The following is a 15,460-nucleotide window of genomic DNA, read 5'->3' on the forward strand; positions in this document are numbered from 1 at the left end:
ACCCACAAGACTATAACTATCAACACCATTATGCATAGTATGGACTAGATACTACGACATGTCCACTAACGTCATCAGTGCCCAATAGTGGGTGTAGAACTCTGTATCAAGATATGCTCTCATACACGCACTCCACACACACACACACTCTTTTTTTTTTTGGTAATATCCAGTGCAGTATATTTATATGCTCATAAATTTACATGATGGGAGGTCTCCGAAATGGAGAGTATCCCAAAGATCAGAAACATAAAAAGAAAAGCTCTATGCAAGAAGCATCCATATCACCCTCATGGCAGGCATCATATAAGGATTGCCGCAATGAGGCTCGGAAAGATTCATATGACTCGTGATTTTGCCGACCCAAGTATGCCAAATTATGCTCACTCCAGATTGTCCAAAGAGCGCAATATCTCACCCAAGAGAGAAACAGTGAGTATTGAGACAAAGACCTCATAAATCTGCCAAAGAGCCAGAAATGTTTCCCAAATCTGTGACTCGGGAAACGGAGCCGAAGATAATATGAAATTCTCCTGAGGAGGATCCTAGAACACGGGCAGTGCCAAAGCAAATGAAGAACAGTCTCTGAAGGAGCCTGACATCTTAAACATGTGGATGGTGCAATGCGACGTTTAGCAAATGTGACCCCCACTGACAATGTGCCTGTCATACATCTCCAAAGAAAAAGTCTTTGTTTCAATGGCATTTTACACTTCCATAACATCCCGAGATTCTTCCGCCACCATGAGAGGGGCTTCCTTATATGCCACAGAGAATCAGCATGTTGCTGAATCCATGGAGCAGGCTGAAGAAGCCTGTAAGCTTTGATGGAGGTTAAGGCGGGAAGAGGAACAGGATGAGTGCATGTAGCAGAGGGTTGCAATTGCCAATCCGTAAGCCTGTCTGTGTCAGCCATAGGAGGAACAGGTAGAAAAGGATGTAATAAATCAGCAATTTTCTTCCATATAGACCTATGATGCATTCCCAATGCATAGGAAGCAGTGGCCTGAGGAAAAGATAAAGACATAGCCCTGATCATCTACCACATCATGTATGTATCTAATTCTCAATTTCATGAGATTGTATGTCCGAACAGGTTCCTGTAAAGCAAGTGGAATGTCAAAGATGGCACTCCAATGAATACTTTCTTTCCTCATTGAGTTTGTCCCCAAGCAATTATCAGGAGCCCATTTGACCTTAGAAAGTACTTGTTTCCAGTCAAGTATCAGAGCAGTAGAGAAAGGACAGCCAGGTATCTTCCCTACAAATCTCCCAATGACAACCTCCCAATGATCAGTAATCCAATGACCATAAGCAGAAGTCCTCATGTTGACACACATGGATGCTAGCATACAAGTCCATGGCTGTTGTTGGTGGAAAAAAGTATGCAACATAGTCGCCTTCCTTGCAAGTACATGATATCTTATATTGAGGACATTAAGTCCACCATGCATCCTAGGAGAGCACACCATTTCCATCTTCATCAGTCTCAATGCTTTCACAGCAGTTTTTGTCCTCCATAACATCTCCATAGCTTGAGACATAAAGGCTGAAATATCCCTGGAGGACCAATGCAGCAAAGGCAAGTAGAACTGGACATAGGACATTACAATGGACTGTACTATTCTGAGCCTGACATGAAGAGGCCAAGTAGAAATCTTCCAGTATTCCAGTTTATGTTGAAGTCTTTGGAAGATCCATTTTAGCTGCTGCTTCCTGGTGATATGCCATCCTGTGGGATATCCCAAATGCCTGATTACATCTTTGGAATGCACCACCTGACCCGGCCAAAGAATAGAATGCCAGTCACATTGTTTCAGGGGAAGTAATTTAGATTTGTCAAAATTGACATGTAATCCCGCTGCCAAGCCATACAATGAAAGAGTGGTCATAAGCATTTGAACTTCCCGGGAAGAATTCTGTGGCATAAAGGAGGAGTCATCAGCATATGCTTGTGCCAAAAAAGATGCAGCTCCAGGGATTTTAAGACCAGTCATCTGTCCTGTGTTTGTAAGATGATCAAGATACATTAAAAGGGAATGGGTCGCAATGGCATATAAGAGAGCACTAAGAGGACAGCCTTGTCTAACTGATCGACCCAATGTCCATGACCGAGACAGATGACCCCCAAGAATGCACTGAGAAGTAGAGCCAGAATAAAGCCAGTAAACTGCATTTGCCATCTTGGGACCAAAGCCCAATTTGGTCATGATTTGAGAAATAAAATCCCATTGAACAGTGTCAAATGCCTTAGCAATATCCACCTGCAATATAAGCACATCTTGATGCGAATACTTAGCATATTCAATTGCAGTCAAGGCATTGGATATATTGTCATGGATTTGTCTTCGCGGCACAAACCCATACTGATGAGGATGAAGTCCCACATCCAGTATCCTGTGAAGCCTATGCACAATCATTTTGGTAATGAGTTTGTAAACTACAGGCATCAAAGTAATAGGCCTCCAATCTGACATATGGTCACACAGATGTTTTTTGGGCACAAGTTTGACTATGCTATGCTTCCAAGAGTGCGGCAATTGATTTTCTTGCCAGGCAACATTGATCATTTGCAAGAGGACTTCTTTCAAATCATCCCAAAAAGAAATATAAAATTCCACCGTAAGGCCATCCCAGCCAGGGGACTTGTATTTGCTGAGGTGGATCAATGCATTATCAAGTTCTGTGTCAGTAAAAGGTCTCTCCAAAGTAAGAGCTTCATCCATTTCCACTATTCCAGAAACATATTGGAGAAATTTAGTCCTAGCCTCAGTCATTTGATTTGATGGGAAACTAGGAGCGGAGAATAATTTTTGGAAATAATTCTGGCATTCATCTTGGAGATCAGAGAAAGAGTGCGTCCAAGAGCCATCTAGCTTCCTTACCCTTAGGCATGAGTTTTTCTTTCGAGTAGCATGCAAGTCCTGAAAAAAGGCTTTTGATGAGCAGCCCTTATCCATGAGGGGCTTCATTCTTGCCCTAATCTGCCATTTGTGCAATTTCCTCTGATCATTAATAGTCAATTTAAACTGAGCATGTGAAAGGGAATCCTTTTCTGAATCAGAGAGAGGCCTTAACTGAGAAAATTCAGTCAATTGTTGTGCTGTCCTTTTTGCCCATTTAACCTCATTCCTCCATTCAGTCATATGCCAGTTACCATACTCCCTAATGACATTCTGCATACGAGAGACAAAGTTGTCCCAAGCATAATTCATGTCCTCCTGGGCATGCAAAGGCAAGGGATGAATTGCAAGTCTGATCATTTGCTGGAAATAGTGATGTCGGAAATAAGTCTGATTAACATGCAATAATCTACTGGAGAGGGGTGGCAAATCATCCAGAGGCATGCCAAGCTGCAAATTCATCCACAATGGGGCATGATCCGACAAGCCCAATGAAAAATCTATAAAGAGATGAGGGCTAAAATCTGCAAATTGTTGAGGGTAAAACAAATACCATCTATCAAGCCTTACCCAGTATGTAGTAAGTGCATTATGATGAAAAGTATATCCAGGCACTGACCCTTGGAGAAGCACCCATAAATCATCAGCCTGCACAGAAAGAAGCATGCTGTCCCATTTCTGCCTTTCCAATGATAGCATATGAGATCTTGAAGTGGTGTTATCTCTTGGCAGAGGGGAATTATTGAAATCTCCACAGATGAATGCATTGGATCTCCATGGATATCTGCATAAAGAATCCCATAATGAAGCCCTCATGGCAGAGGTCTGGGAAGCATAGACTGATGCAAACTCAAGAATATCACCATTGACATTACATTGTATGACCATCCATCTGCCACTGCTGTCATTGACGGCTAATTGAGGCTCCAGCTCATGTCTAACCAGTAACACACACACACACACACACACACACACACACACACACACACACGAGCATATATTCACAAAAAGCCGTTCGTATGAGTTTCTGTCAAACCTCCGGAGATGCAGGGCAGACTCAGCCGTAATGAAGCCTAGTACTAAGGGAAGTAGCAAATAGAAAGAATTAGTACACAAATGCACCGCTAAAGATAGAAAGAATAAGCACAATATCAACTGGCCGCAACTCGGACGAAAACTTCACAATGTGAAATCTGCATGTCCGCTAATACGGCTAAATTATATACCTAGATGAATTTAGGAACATGCCCAAATTCACCTTTTAGAAACGTGCATGTTATATACTCATGCTAGTCAACCCACAAGACTATATAACTATCAACTCCATTATGCATAGTAAGGACTAGATACCACGACATTCCCACTAACGTCATTAGTACCCAATAGTGGGTGTAGAATTCTGTATCAAGATATGCTCCCACACATGCACTCCACACACACACACACACACACACACACACACACGAGCATATATTCACAAAAAGCCCTTCGTACTGAGTTTTTGTCAAACCTCCAGAGATGTAGGGCAGACTCAGCCATAATGAAGCCTAGCACTAAGGGAAGAAGCAAATAGAAAGAATTAGTATAGCAAATAAGTAGTTGATAGGGCAAATGCACCACTAAAGATAGAAAGAATAAGCACAATATCAACTGGCTGCAACTCGGACGAAAACTTCACAATGTGAAGTCTGCATGTCCGCTAATACGGCTAAATTATATACCTAGATGAATCCAAGAACATGCCCAAATTCACCTTTTAAAAACGTGCATGTTATATACTCATGCTAGTCAACCCACAAGACTATAACTATCAACACCATTATGCATAGTATGGACTAGATACTACGACATGTCCACTAACGTCATCAGTGCCCAATAGTGGGTGTAGAACTCTGTATCAAGATATGCTCTCACACACGCACTCCACACACACACACACACACACACACACACACACACACACACACATGAGAGCATATATTCACAAAAAGCCCTTCGTATTGAGTTTCTGTCAAACCTCCAGAGATGCAGGGCAGACTCAGCCATAATGAAGCCTAGCACTAAGGGAAGTAGCAAATAGAAAGAATTAGTACAGCAAATAAGTAGTTGATAGGACAAATGCACCGCTAAAGATAGAAAGAATAAGCACAATATCAACTGGCCGCAACTCGGACGAAAACTTCACAATGTGAAATCTGCCCTTGAAACTGTGCTAGGAGACCATCCAACTTTAGCATTAATGGGGTTGTTGACTGAATAGCAGACTGCTAGCTACGGACATAAATCAATGCATACCCGGCTCCTTTTTTGATAGCTTGCTGGGCCTGGATGTATGAAATTAGGGGAATACGTGGAATTCTCCTATCCCCGCGAATCAAGACAGGCTCAAGAATACCATCAACAATCGTGAAAGTGTTTTGCCTCCAGTCAGGAATGGGTGCATACTCCCTAAACCATTGAAGGCTGAGAATCATATCACACCCCAAAAGGGGTGAGACAATGAAGTCTTGTTGAAATGTGGCCTTTTGAACCATGAATGAGAATTGTTGAGCCTTATGAGAGATGTGTGCGCGAAGACCGGGTGTGGACACGTCTACGTCCAGATGATGGGGTACAAGAGTACAACTCATCTTTTTAGCCAAGTGAGGAGAAATGGCGTCCTCCTCAGAGCTAGCCATATCTAAGAGAACAATGAACTGTTGTCCCTTTGCTGTGCCATGAGCATGAATGAGGGCTTTCTTTTGCTCCTCAACCTTGCCCTCCTGCTTATCGTCAAATACCACGGTGGGCATGGCATTTAAGGCGGGCAAGAGTTGGATTGCATAGGTGGCTGATGCGGAAGGTGTAGTTGTAGCTATTGCGGTGGCTACTGTGGAGGCAGAGGCCTTGGTTGCTTGCGTAGCCTGCCACTTGGTACAATGTTTCTTACCATGCCCCACGGTGTGGCAGAAGAAACATTTGTTCCCCCCCTTATACCACGTTTTCTCTTGTGGTTGGAGATATCCACTAGTGATGCCCTCCTTGGCCTTTTCCTCATATGTTTTCTTAGGCATGAAGGTTCTATCCTTCTTGCCTCCTGAAGTGCTCTGGGATTCTTTCTTACTATCTTTGCTATTCTTAGCCCCCTTTCCCCCCCGGAGATGATCACTGTTGGGTTGTGGATGATTGTTATTGGAGTTTGGAGCTAGTTTGGGGTTGCTTGGGTTTACCTTTGTTGAGCATCATTACCTGATTCTGAGCAAGAGTCAGAGCCCTGTCATAAGATTGTGGCTCAGAATTATGTATAGTAAACCTAATATTTGTATCCATACCTCTAATGAATTGTTTCAATTCATCCTCCTCGGATATACCTAACTGTTGTGCTGATGTGATTACTTTATTAGAGTAAGTTAGCACGGGTGACCCATTTTGGGAGAGTTTGTAAAACTCATCCTCAAGCTTGGTCATGTACTGTGGAGGGAGAAACCTTTTCTTTAGGTCCGGACACAAAGGTGTCCCATACATACTGTGGAGCTCCCGTGTACGGGTCTACATGTAGACTCGACCAATGCTGCCACCAAGTGACCACTTCGCTTGAAAGGTGAGGTGCTGCTAGGTGGATCTAAAAGCTTAGCCAAAGGAAAATATGTGACAAATTGATGAATGCATTGTAAAACTGCAACATGATCACACTTACCATCATACTTACTGAAGTTCAGTTGAGCTTGTATGACTGTGGTGGTAGGGGTGGTGCAGGAACTTGCACCTTGGTTCGCTAGTGTAGGGAGAATAGACAAAACATAGCAGCTATCAACTATTGATTTTGGAGTTGCATAGCCCCACGATGAAGCCTTTTGGAGGTAGCTTGGTTTGCTTGCTTTCGGTCTTCTTCATTAACGCAGGCTGATCTAGATGCTGTCCAAGCTCCTTTGAATGGCACTTCAATGATCACTATGCAACCCCAAAACTGAGGAATGCACATATGCTGGCTGAATGTTGAAGATGCCCTTCGTGGAGACCTGGGAATGCTTGGAAATGATCTTATCTGGTGCTGAATTTGCTGAATACGTGAATGAATGAGTGGGAGGGATGCACATGCTTTTATATCTACAAAAGCATGAAGTCGGCTGGTTCATACCCTGTCGGCCAACTGCTTGTGGACAAATATTAATATTTTAATGTTTTTGGTGCTAGCCGACCTGATGCTTTCCACAACTAGATCCCATCCTCCTAATCTGCTGGCTGACTGCTGCCTAAAGGCAATGATGCTGGTCAACTACTCATGGGGATGCTGTTATGCTGGCTGACAGCCCATGGTGAGGCTGTTGTGTTGGCCGACAGCCATTGGGCATGTGAAGGGCAGCCGACTGGCCGCCCAAGCCCTCCTATGGCTTGGATGATGCCCTTTATGGGTTGACCATGCCATGGCCTGGCCCAAGGCTTACCTAATGCTCCTAATGCAAACCTAATACTAAGGCTGACACTGTATGCACTATCTGATACATTCTCCAAGTGGGGTAAGAGAGGACTGACACTTGACCGACCTCCAAGGCTTAGAGAGACTGACCTACGTAGTTGGTGCTTGATTGTCCGTGGATTGAGGGCTCACAATGGGGCTACGACAAAATATTCCTATTGATGAATGGTGCACTGATGTAGAGCCAGTGTGTCACATAGCACTCCAGTGCAGGGTGTATGTGACACATGGTACTCTCACGGTTATGAAGGGTTGAGGGGTGCCAGTCATTTGGAAGATATTGTTTGCTATTGTCTTCACTTGCATTGTGGAAAGACCTGGTAGTTTGACAATGTTGGGCCGTGGGTTGCCCACTAGTATATAAAATGGATGGGTGGTTAAACAAAGTATGCCATGCTAGGGTTTCATCTTTTGGTAGCTTTCTTCAACTCTTTGTAGCAAACCAGAAGCATAAACCAAGAGTATTTGCACTTAAACATTGTAATTAACGATTGAATTCAGCATAAGCATCAAAGCATCATTTCACAAATATACATCAGAAGATTTGCTTCTTTCCATCAAGACACATTTGCACAACATTAGGGACCATAAGATGGGGCTGGTCCCCTCCCCTTAAACTGGCATTTTCATTACCATTGAGGAGTGAAATACATCAAGCATAATCAGTGACGCCAAGCCACACGCCATACTCACGCACCCCTTGCATCTCTGCTGGCAGCCCCGTGCTACATACCACTAGGTCTTTGGCCTTCAACCACCACTCATGAACGTTACCTGTTCACACTTAAATCTCATAAGCAGTGATGTGCAATCGTGTGCTGCCTTTGGGTCCCATGCATTACTGGTGTGTCCCACACTTTGCCATTGTGTCCCACACTCTTCCAGGGTGTACTGGTTGTAACACCTCTTAGATCAGATGGTTGGATTGTACACATTCCAAGAGCAGAGCATCCTTCGAGCGCCTCAGGATTGAAGGTCAACACATAGTTTAAAGACATGTTAGCCTCTTCCCCTCTGAAAGCAAGTTTGAAGTATTTTGAGGAAACATTCAAGCAAGTACATAGATCTTTGTAAGGGCAGACTCTCTGGTGTTTTGGCCTCTTGGACAAAGTTGAGCGTCTTGAGTTGTTTTTGCTTTGCTAAGGCCTTACATGTTCTTGCTGTTTTGTTGATGGGATTGTATTATAAAATGGTTTGCTGTTTGGATGGGATAGGGTGTAGAGTTTTGGGCCATCAACACAGATGCTCAAGCTTTGGTGCAGTCAGCTGCACCTCAACGATTGCAGATCGGAGAACAAATAACACGAGGGCTGGGTCGGTTCACGTCTCTTTGTAAATGGTAGTCCTAATTGTGCTTCATCATTTAATGCTGAAAGTAGTGAGGCTTCTGATGAGCAGGTACTGGCGGCAAACCTGAGCTTGGTGAACAGGCAGCTGAGGAATCTAAGAATGCTATTCAAGATGCCGTTGCAAACGCAGAACTCGTGTTTATTACGGCTGGAATGGGAGGAGGCACGGGTTCTGGTGCAGCACCTGTAGTTGCTCGGATGTCAAAGGAAGCAGGGCACCTCACTGTAGGGGTTGTTACATATCCATTCAGTTTTGAGGGTCGCCGCAGGGCTGTGCAGGTACATTCTTTTACAAAGGTCATGACAGAAATTTAGTGATGGTCCTTGACTTTATGGAAGTGATGTAGCCACACCAAATATTTCTTCAATGATTTTCAGGCTTTGGAGGCTATTGAAAGGCTTCAGAAATCAGTGGATACACTGATTGTAATACCAAATGACAGGCTACTTGATATCGCGCAAGAGCAAACTCTTTTGCAAGAGGCTTTTCTTCTGGCAGACGATGTGCTACGCCAAGGTGTACAGGGCATTTCTGACATTATCACAGTACGAGTGCTCACCTCCAGCCAATGTACTTGCTGCACATACTCCTTCCATTATGAATTGTATGTGTAGAATTTAGGTTTTCTATTTTCCTGTGCAGGTTCCAGGCCTTGTAAATGTGGATTTTGCAGATGTGAAGGCAGTGATGTCGAACTCTGGCACTGCCATGCTGGGTGTTGGGATGTCTACAGGTAAGAACCGAGCTGAGGAGGCAGCTCAACAGGCCACTTCTGCACCTTTAATAGAGCGATCCATTGAAAGGGCTACTGGGGTAGTGTACAACATAACAGGTGGCAAGGATCTTACATTGCAGGAAGTCAACAAAGTTTCTCAGGTATTGTGGTTTGCATCAAATGCTTTCTCTTTTGACTGCTCGAAGTGTCTGTTGACTTTTGACCCTAGAATAAAGACACTTCCCCTTTGACCAAGTCATTGGATTAAGGTTTATTTGGATTTTGAACCTAGACTAAAGATGCTTATAGCATTGATTGCATCATATGATGAGTTGTAAGGGATGCTTGCTAAACATGATGATGTGGTATACTGACTTAGCATGATGATGTTGCATGCTAACGAAGCATGTTGATTGGACCTGCTGACTAGACATGGCATGTTGGAAAGAACATGCAACTCTGGACGATCTCTACTTTCATGACACTAGTTACATGACAAGTGCATGACATAAATGAGAGTAACTAAGAAATATTCCAATATCTTTATGGCATGCTGCATTCTTTTTGTCTGGCTTGTAGGGTCTTCTCTGAGAGTAGGGTAGACAATGCTACAGAAGAGGAGTGCATGACATAAATGAGAGTTACTAAGAAATATTCCAATATATTAATGGCATGCTGCATTCTTTTTGTCTGGCTTGTAGGGTCTTCTCTGAGAGTAAGGGTAGACAATGCTACAGAAGAGGACCTTACTTTAAGTTGAGATCCCACGATACATTCTTAGAGGGTCTTTGAGAGAAGGAAGAGGGAAGGTGGGTAATGACATGGAAACCACTTTTGTGTGAGCTGTCGAGTTAGCATATGGAGGAGTTGCAGGTCGGAAGCTTGATACAGCAGCCCAGAAGTCCATTCAACAGTATGGATATGTGTACAATATGATGCATCAGCAGTAGTTGGCTGTTTTGAAGCACATAGAGTTTTGGATGGATGGCCTTGGATGCTTATCCGTTTGACAGTCAGGGAGCTTTACAGGAGTGGAGCCAGGAAACACATACGTGTAGGGATAATAAACTGGATAATGGTCCATACTTTATTTTGTGGATTGTAAAAGTTGACATTATGTTTATGTCCTTTCTTCTGCAGACAGTCTTTGTCATTCAATCTTTGAGCAAAGCTGAGGCTTCACTACGTTGAATGTGCAGGTGGTCACCAGTTTGGCAGATCCAGCAGCAAATATCATTTTTGGAGCAGTGGTGGATGATAGATATACCGGGGAGATTCATGTGACAATTGTTGCTACAGGCTTTTCTCAAACATTCCAGAAGAGTATAATAGACCCAAAAGCAGCAAAGCAGGATGTGGAAGAGGCCAAGTCTACAGATAGCAATTGGAAACGACCACCTATTGCTTCTGCAAGACCATCACAAGGTCTTGGCAGAAAGGGTTTTCTGTAGAGAGTTCAGAATTTTTGAGCTGCTGCATTTTGGGTTTACATCAATGTCTCGTTTTTTTTTTCCACTTCTACTTGGCAGTCAGGGATGTTTGGACCATGATTGAGCAGGAAATTTTTGTGTTTGATTATAAGGTTAGAAGTTGTGATTTAATAAAAGTTTCTCTATTTAGGTGAGAACTACATCAAATATTCTTTCATAGTTTTGCTGCATGGTGCTTTTAACAAAGATTTTTAAAGAGGGAATGCAAGCATGGCAATGAATGGCTGTTGCAATGCTTGAAGAAGCCAACCATTTAGTCTTGTCATAAGCACACACAGCTGCTGAACTGGACAGGACAAAGCAACAAAGAAAGGTTGGTATGTTGTAATAAGCGCACATGGCTAGAAAACTTTACAGGACAAAGCAACAAAGAAAGGTTGTTATGCTGTAACGTGCTCCTCATGCGTCCACAATTATTTAGTCTTGTCATACACACACACGGCTGCTGAACTGTACAGGACAAAGCAATGAAGAAAGGTTGGTATGCTGTAATGGGCTCCTCATGGGTGCACCGGTGGTCAAAACCATAATGTATTCAAATGCGTAGCATCAGCATAAACATCAGCATGTGAGGGTAGACATCTAGCATATAAGGGCTTTAACATGTTATTTTATCATCAGTAGCTACTTGCCTGGATGCATGCTAGTGACGGTGGTTTCATGAACTATACTTCGAAATGCATCATTATGCTACTAATGTCATAACCCTCTCGATTTGATACCTTGACTTCTTTTTTTCTTGGGAGGAACTCCATGAAATAAAGTTAATATTGTGTGCATTTGAATGATGAGTAAACATTAGTGAGTTTGTGTGTGCAGAAGATCCATTCACGTGGCAATCAATTAAAATCTAATGCATCATTGCTTCTCTTCTGTGCGCAAGAGATTTTTATCCCCTTGTCGATCTAGCCTTTGCTTGTGGTTTTATATATAATTTGTGCATGTGAACACCAAGCCCTAGTATGTGTATTGTTTTACCATTGTAGATCATGAAAGTGTTCTTTTGCAGCCCCTCAAAGCTCATATGCAAGACTGTGACCTTGGGCCTCTGCAAGATTGACACTCAGGTCTCTTTCCTTTCAGAGGATTATAATGAGATGTTTTGCAACTGCTCTCCTTTGCATGATAGAGGTGCTAGGTAGTCTCCATAAAGAAGAATATGGAGTCTCGGTCTAAGATAAGGTTGAGCCCTTGTCACCTAAGTGGTTGGTAAAACATACGAGCTCATCTATGCAAAGCCTGAATAGTTAGGCTTAAGAGGGCGCAGCCTTGTTTGACCTTCCTCATGCTATGCATTGGCTTTGATAGTTTTTTCTCTTTGTGTACATGACCAACCTGCTAAAAAGTACAATGACCTCATCCTCCATGCCTATTTCTTCAAGTCCCGTGATCGGTCTGGTTTGTGAACTGTATCAAAGACCTTATGGAAATCCACAAAGAATCACTTTAGTTTCTCCCCTCTATGTTTGGTGGCCTCATTTATAGCTCCTAGTGTGACATTTGGAGTGCTCTCACTGAGTCTATGTGAACCATGAATCAAATTCCCTGGGCTATGCCCACTCTCTGAAGTATGCTTTCCCTGCTGATCTAAAAATCTTGGCCATGGGATTGTTAACTAGGTCTCTTAATTTTGTGGATTCATTAGGTCCCCGTGCAGATGGGTACGATGGTGCTCTTTAACCAATTTTGGGGGAGGCCCTTGCAATAAAACTTGTTGATTGTAGGCTAATCTTTTGCCATACCATTCTTGAAACTTTGGATGGACTCCATAACTCTTTGCAGATGTTATATTCTGTCTACCTTTTACAGAACTCTTTGCAATATGTAGTGTACTCGAGAAATGTAATTTTTTTTTCTGAGATATCATCTGTACGGACTGGGAAAGGAGAAACGCTCTTTTGTTAGGGTTAAGGTGTACACATGTCCTGTAGAAACAGGTTAGAAGAAGAAAGACAGCATTGGCTTTTGATGTCAGAAAACCCCCATCCTGGTAATTCTGTTGATAATGATCTATGGGAGATAAGCCATGGTGATGGCCGTGATGGTGGTGTCATGTTTGAGGGCTATGAGAAAAAGTTGAAGAGTGGAAGAGCGATGGGGTGAATCTTTATAATGAGGTTGAAGGGAAAGAAGATGATGCTCAAACCCGGCGTTGCAGGCAACAGAAGGAGACGACTAGAGCAATGCCATTGATGGTCAGACTAAAGATGAAGAACATTACAAAAGAAGCTGCGAACCTTTGAGAATAGAGAAAACACAGGGATTCCTGTAAGCAAGGGGCTGTATTCTGCTGATACCTTTAAACTTACAGTGGAGAATGTGGACATGTTTCTGAATGATGTGCGGCCCTACCTAATTGCTGATGGAGGAAATGTGGAGGTTGTTTTCATGGACAATGGCATTGTGTCTCTTCGGCTTCAAGGTCCTTTCTTTTGAGCTTCTCTTGAGCTAAAGTGTGTGCAATGCATTGCAGGCCAGGTTGGAGTCACTGTTTCTGCTTGTGTCCAAACGTAAGGTGGGGGGTCGCAGGAGGATGCATCTGAGCCGTAGATCTTCAACTTCTTCAGAATGGGAATGTTGCCTGCAACTCTGCTGTCAACGTCAACCAGCTTTGAAATTTGACGACTGTAACTCTGCTGTAACCATCAAGTAGTGCCTTTCTGCTGGACAACAAATACATGTACCATTGCTGTCAGCTCCAGCAGAATCCGACATGTCTGCCCTTAGCTACCTGCCCCATCGCTATGAGCTTGAGAATGTGAGATGCTCCCCCTAGCCTTGACGCGCACGGGAACATGCCCAAGCTTTACCGTAACAATGAAGATGGTCATTGAAAGGGTTTTGGAGAAGTTGGCTGAGGCAGTTGTGCAGGTTGATCAGCAGCAACTAGGAGCACTTGTATGTTAGCAGTCATCTCCTGTCTGTACATTACACACTAGGGCCTCTGATGTGGGTGTGCCTGCCCAGTTAGGTGTGTCTCCATTTTTCCCCACTTTCCATGGTGTTTTCCCAGTTTTGCCGGATGTGGGAGGGCTGTTTTCGCTGTCGGCTGTTGTCTTCTGCTGGCCGACTGGACGTGTTGTTACATGACTTTTTTCAGTGCTGGCCGATTGCTGTTTTTTCTGGTCATGAGCAGTTGGGGCAGCTGTCGGCCTGTTTTGGGCTGGCCGACCAGCAGCCTAGGGCCATATATATAGATGGCCTTGCCCCCACACCTTTTGTATTGTATGTACCTGATCTATTGTATATAGCAGAGTTTATACAGCTTCTCTCTCTCTCTCTCTCTCTCGTCTGTGTTTGTTCTTCCACACCTAGTTCTGTGTTTTCAGGCTGGTGGTTCTCTCTTGCGTTTGTTCATCTTCATCATGGAGTCTTGCTGCGTATGCTCTCAGCTGTTTGTCCCATATCCGCTGCGTATTCCGACATTATACGAGTATGCTCTAGAGATCTCTCAAATGGTTAAGAGAATAGAGAATCTTTGTGTTTCAATGGTGGTTTTGCTAGCTATGCCTTGTGTACATGTGCTTGCTTTACCAACAATCGTAGCTTTTTGGGAAGACCACTTTTCTTAGGAGATCTGGTTTTCTGCAATTTATGTGATAGATATGGTTAGCTCCTATCAAGATGCATCTCTTTCCTGTAGGCAGCGATGGCAGGCCTCTTGGGTTGACAACCATTTCTTTCTAGGCTTCTAAGATCATATAATGTTTTAGAGAGAGCTTATCTACGCAAATGAATGCTTAAAAATTTCAGCAATGCTTTGCAAAGTACTGACATAGATCAAAGACCATTGCTGCATTCTTGGCAAGGGTTACAGTGGAAGGGAGTTGTAACAAAGGATATGTATACAAGGACTCAGCTATAGCTATAGATATGGAATGCAATGTGTAAAAAAAAGGTGGTCAAAGAAAACAAGCATGTGGAGTGTATGGTTTCAACTCCTAGATCTAGAAAGGAGAAGAATATGAGGTGACAATTGATGTTCTCCCCTCATGCACTAAAAGAAAAATGGGAAGAGCAGAGCGTGATGCATCTTGCAAGCACCTGTATTACATTCTCTTGAGGCATCTAGGCCTAGACATGGAAACTACGCAAGTCGTACAAAAGGAGAGCTTTACCAAGGACGCAGCACGTACAAAAAGAGAGCTTTACCAAGGACTATCAACAATGCATTAATGTTTAGTAAATCATGTTGGATTCATAAGTGTTGGATTTTGTCCACTCTGTGGTTGATTGAGGACACTTGAGATACCATTGTACCATGCTGGTGGTTGTTATCATGGGTAAAACCACATTAATACTGATGATCTAGTGTTAGTGGTATATGCATTTGGGGCCATGCTAGTGTGTTATTGGTATTGCAGGTGACTTTCTGTGTTAAATATTGAGTTAGTGTTATTGGTGTTACGTGTTTGTGCCTATGAACACAATCATGTTGGGATAAATCGTTGATGAGTCCGATTAATTATTGTGACTTGTGCGGTTCATGTGTTCAATCACATTTGTGAGCAATAGGTGATGAGCAATGTGAGTGCCAATTGAGGTG

General features: G+C 43.2%; 1 protein-coding gene and 1 pseudogene across 1 annotated transcript in view; both read left to right on the top strand.

Annotated features, from left to right (window-relative positions):
• Positions 1 to 11,305, top strand: part of LOC147603950 (cell division protein FtsZ homolog 1, chloroplastic-like) — a 28,998-nt gene extending 17,693 nt beyond the window's left edge. The window contains exons 2-6 of the mRNA XM_086795969.1: positions 8,574 to 8,673; positions 8,758 to 8,987; positions 9,087 to 9,254; positions 9,352 to 9,585; positions 10,624 to 11,305. Coding sequence (XP_086652095.1) covers positions 8,574 to 8,673; positions 8,758 to 8,987; positions 9,087 to 9,254; positions 9,352 to 9,585; positions 10,624 to 10,875 — 984 coding nt within the window. The 3' untranslated portion in view covers positions 10,876 to 11,305. The remainder of the gene's footprint in view (positions 1 to 8,573; positions 8,674 to 8,757; positions 8,988 to 9,086; positions 9,255 to 9,351; positions 9,586 to 10,623) is intronic.
• Positions 11,306 to 12,613: 1,308 nt separating this feature from the next.
• LOC147603951 (uncharacterized) lies at positions 12,614 to 13,482 on the top strand (annotated as a pseudogene).
• The last annotated feature ends 1,978 nt before the right edge of the window (positions 13,483 to 15,460 follow it).

This window comes from Cibotium barometz, chromosome 63 (genome assembly GCF_041138505.1).
Source record: "Cibotium barometz isolate CiBa-2024 chromosome 63, ASM4113850v1, whole genome shotgun sequence".
Taxonomy (NCBI): Eukaryota; Viridiplantae; Streptophyta; class Polypodiopsida; order Cyatheales; family Cibotiaceae; genus Cibotium; species Cibotium barometz.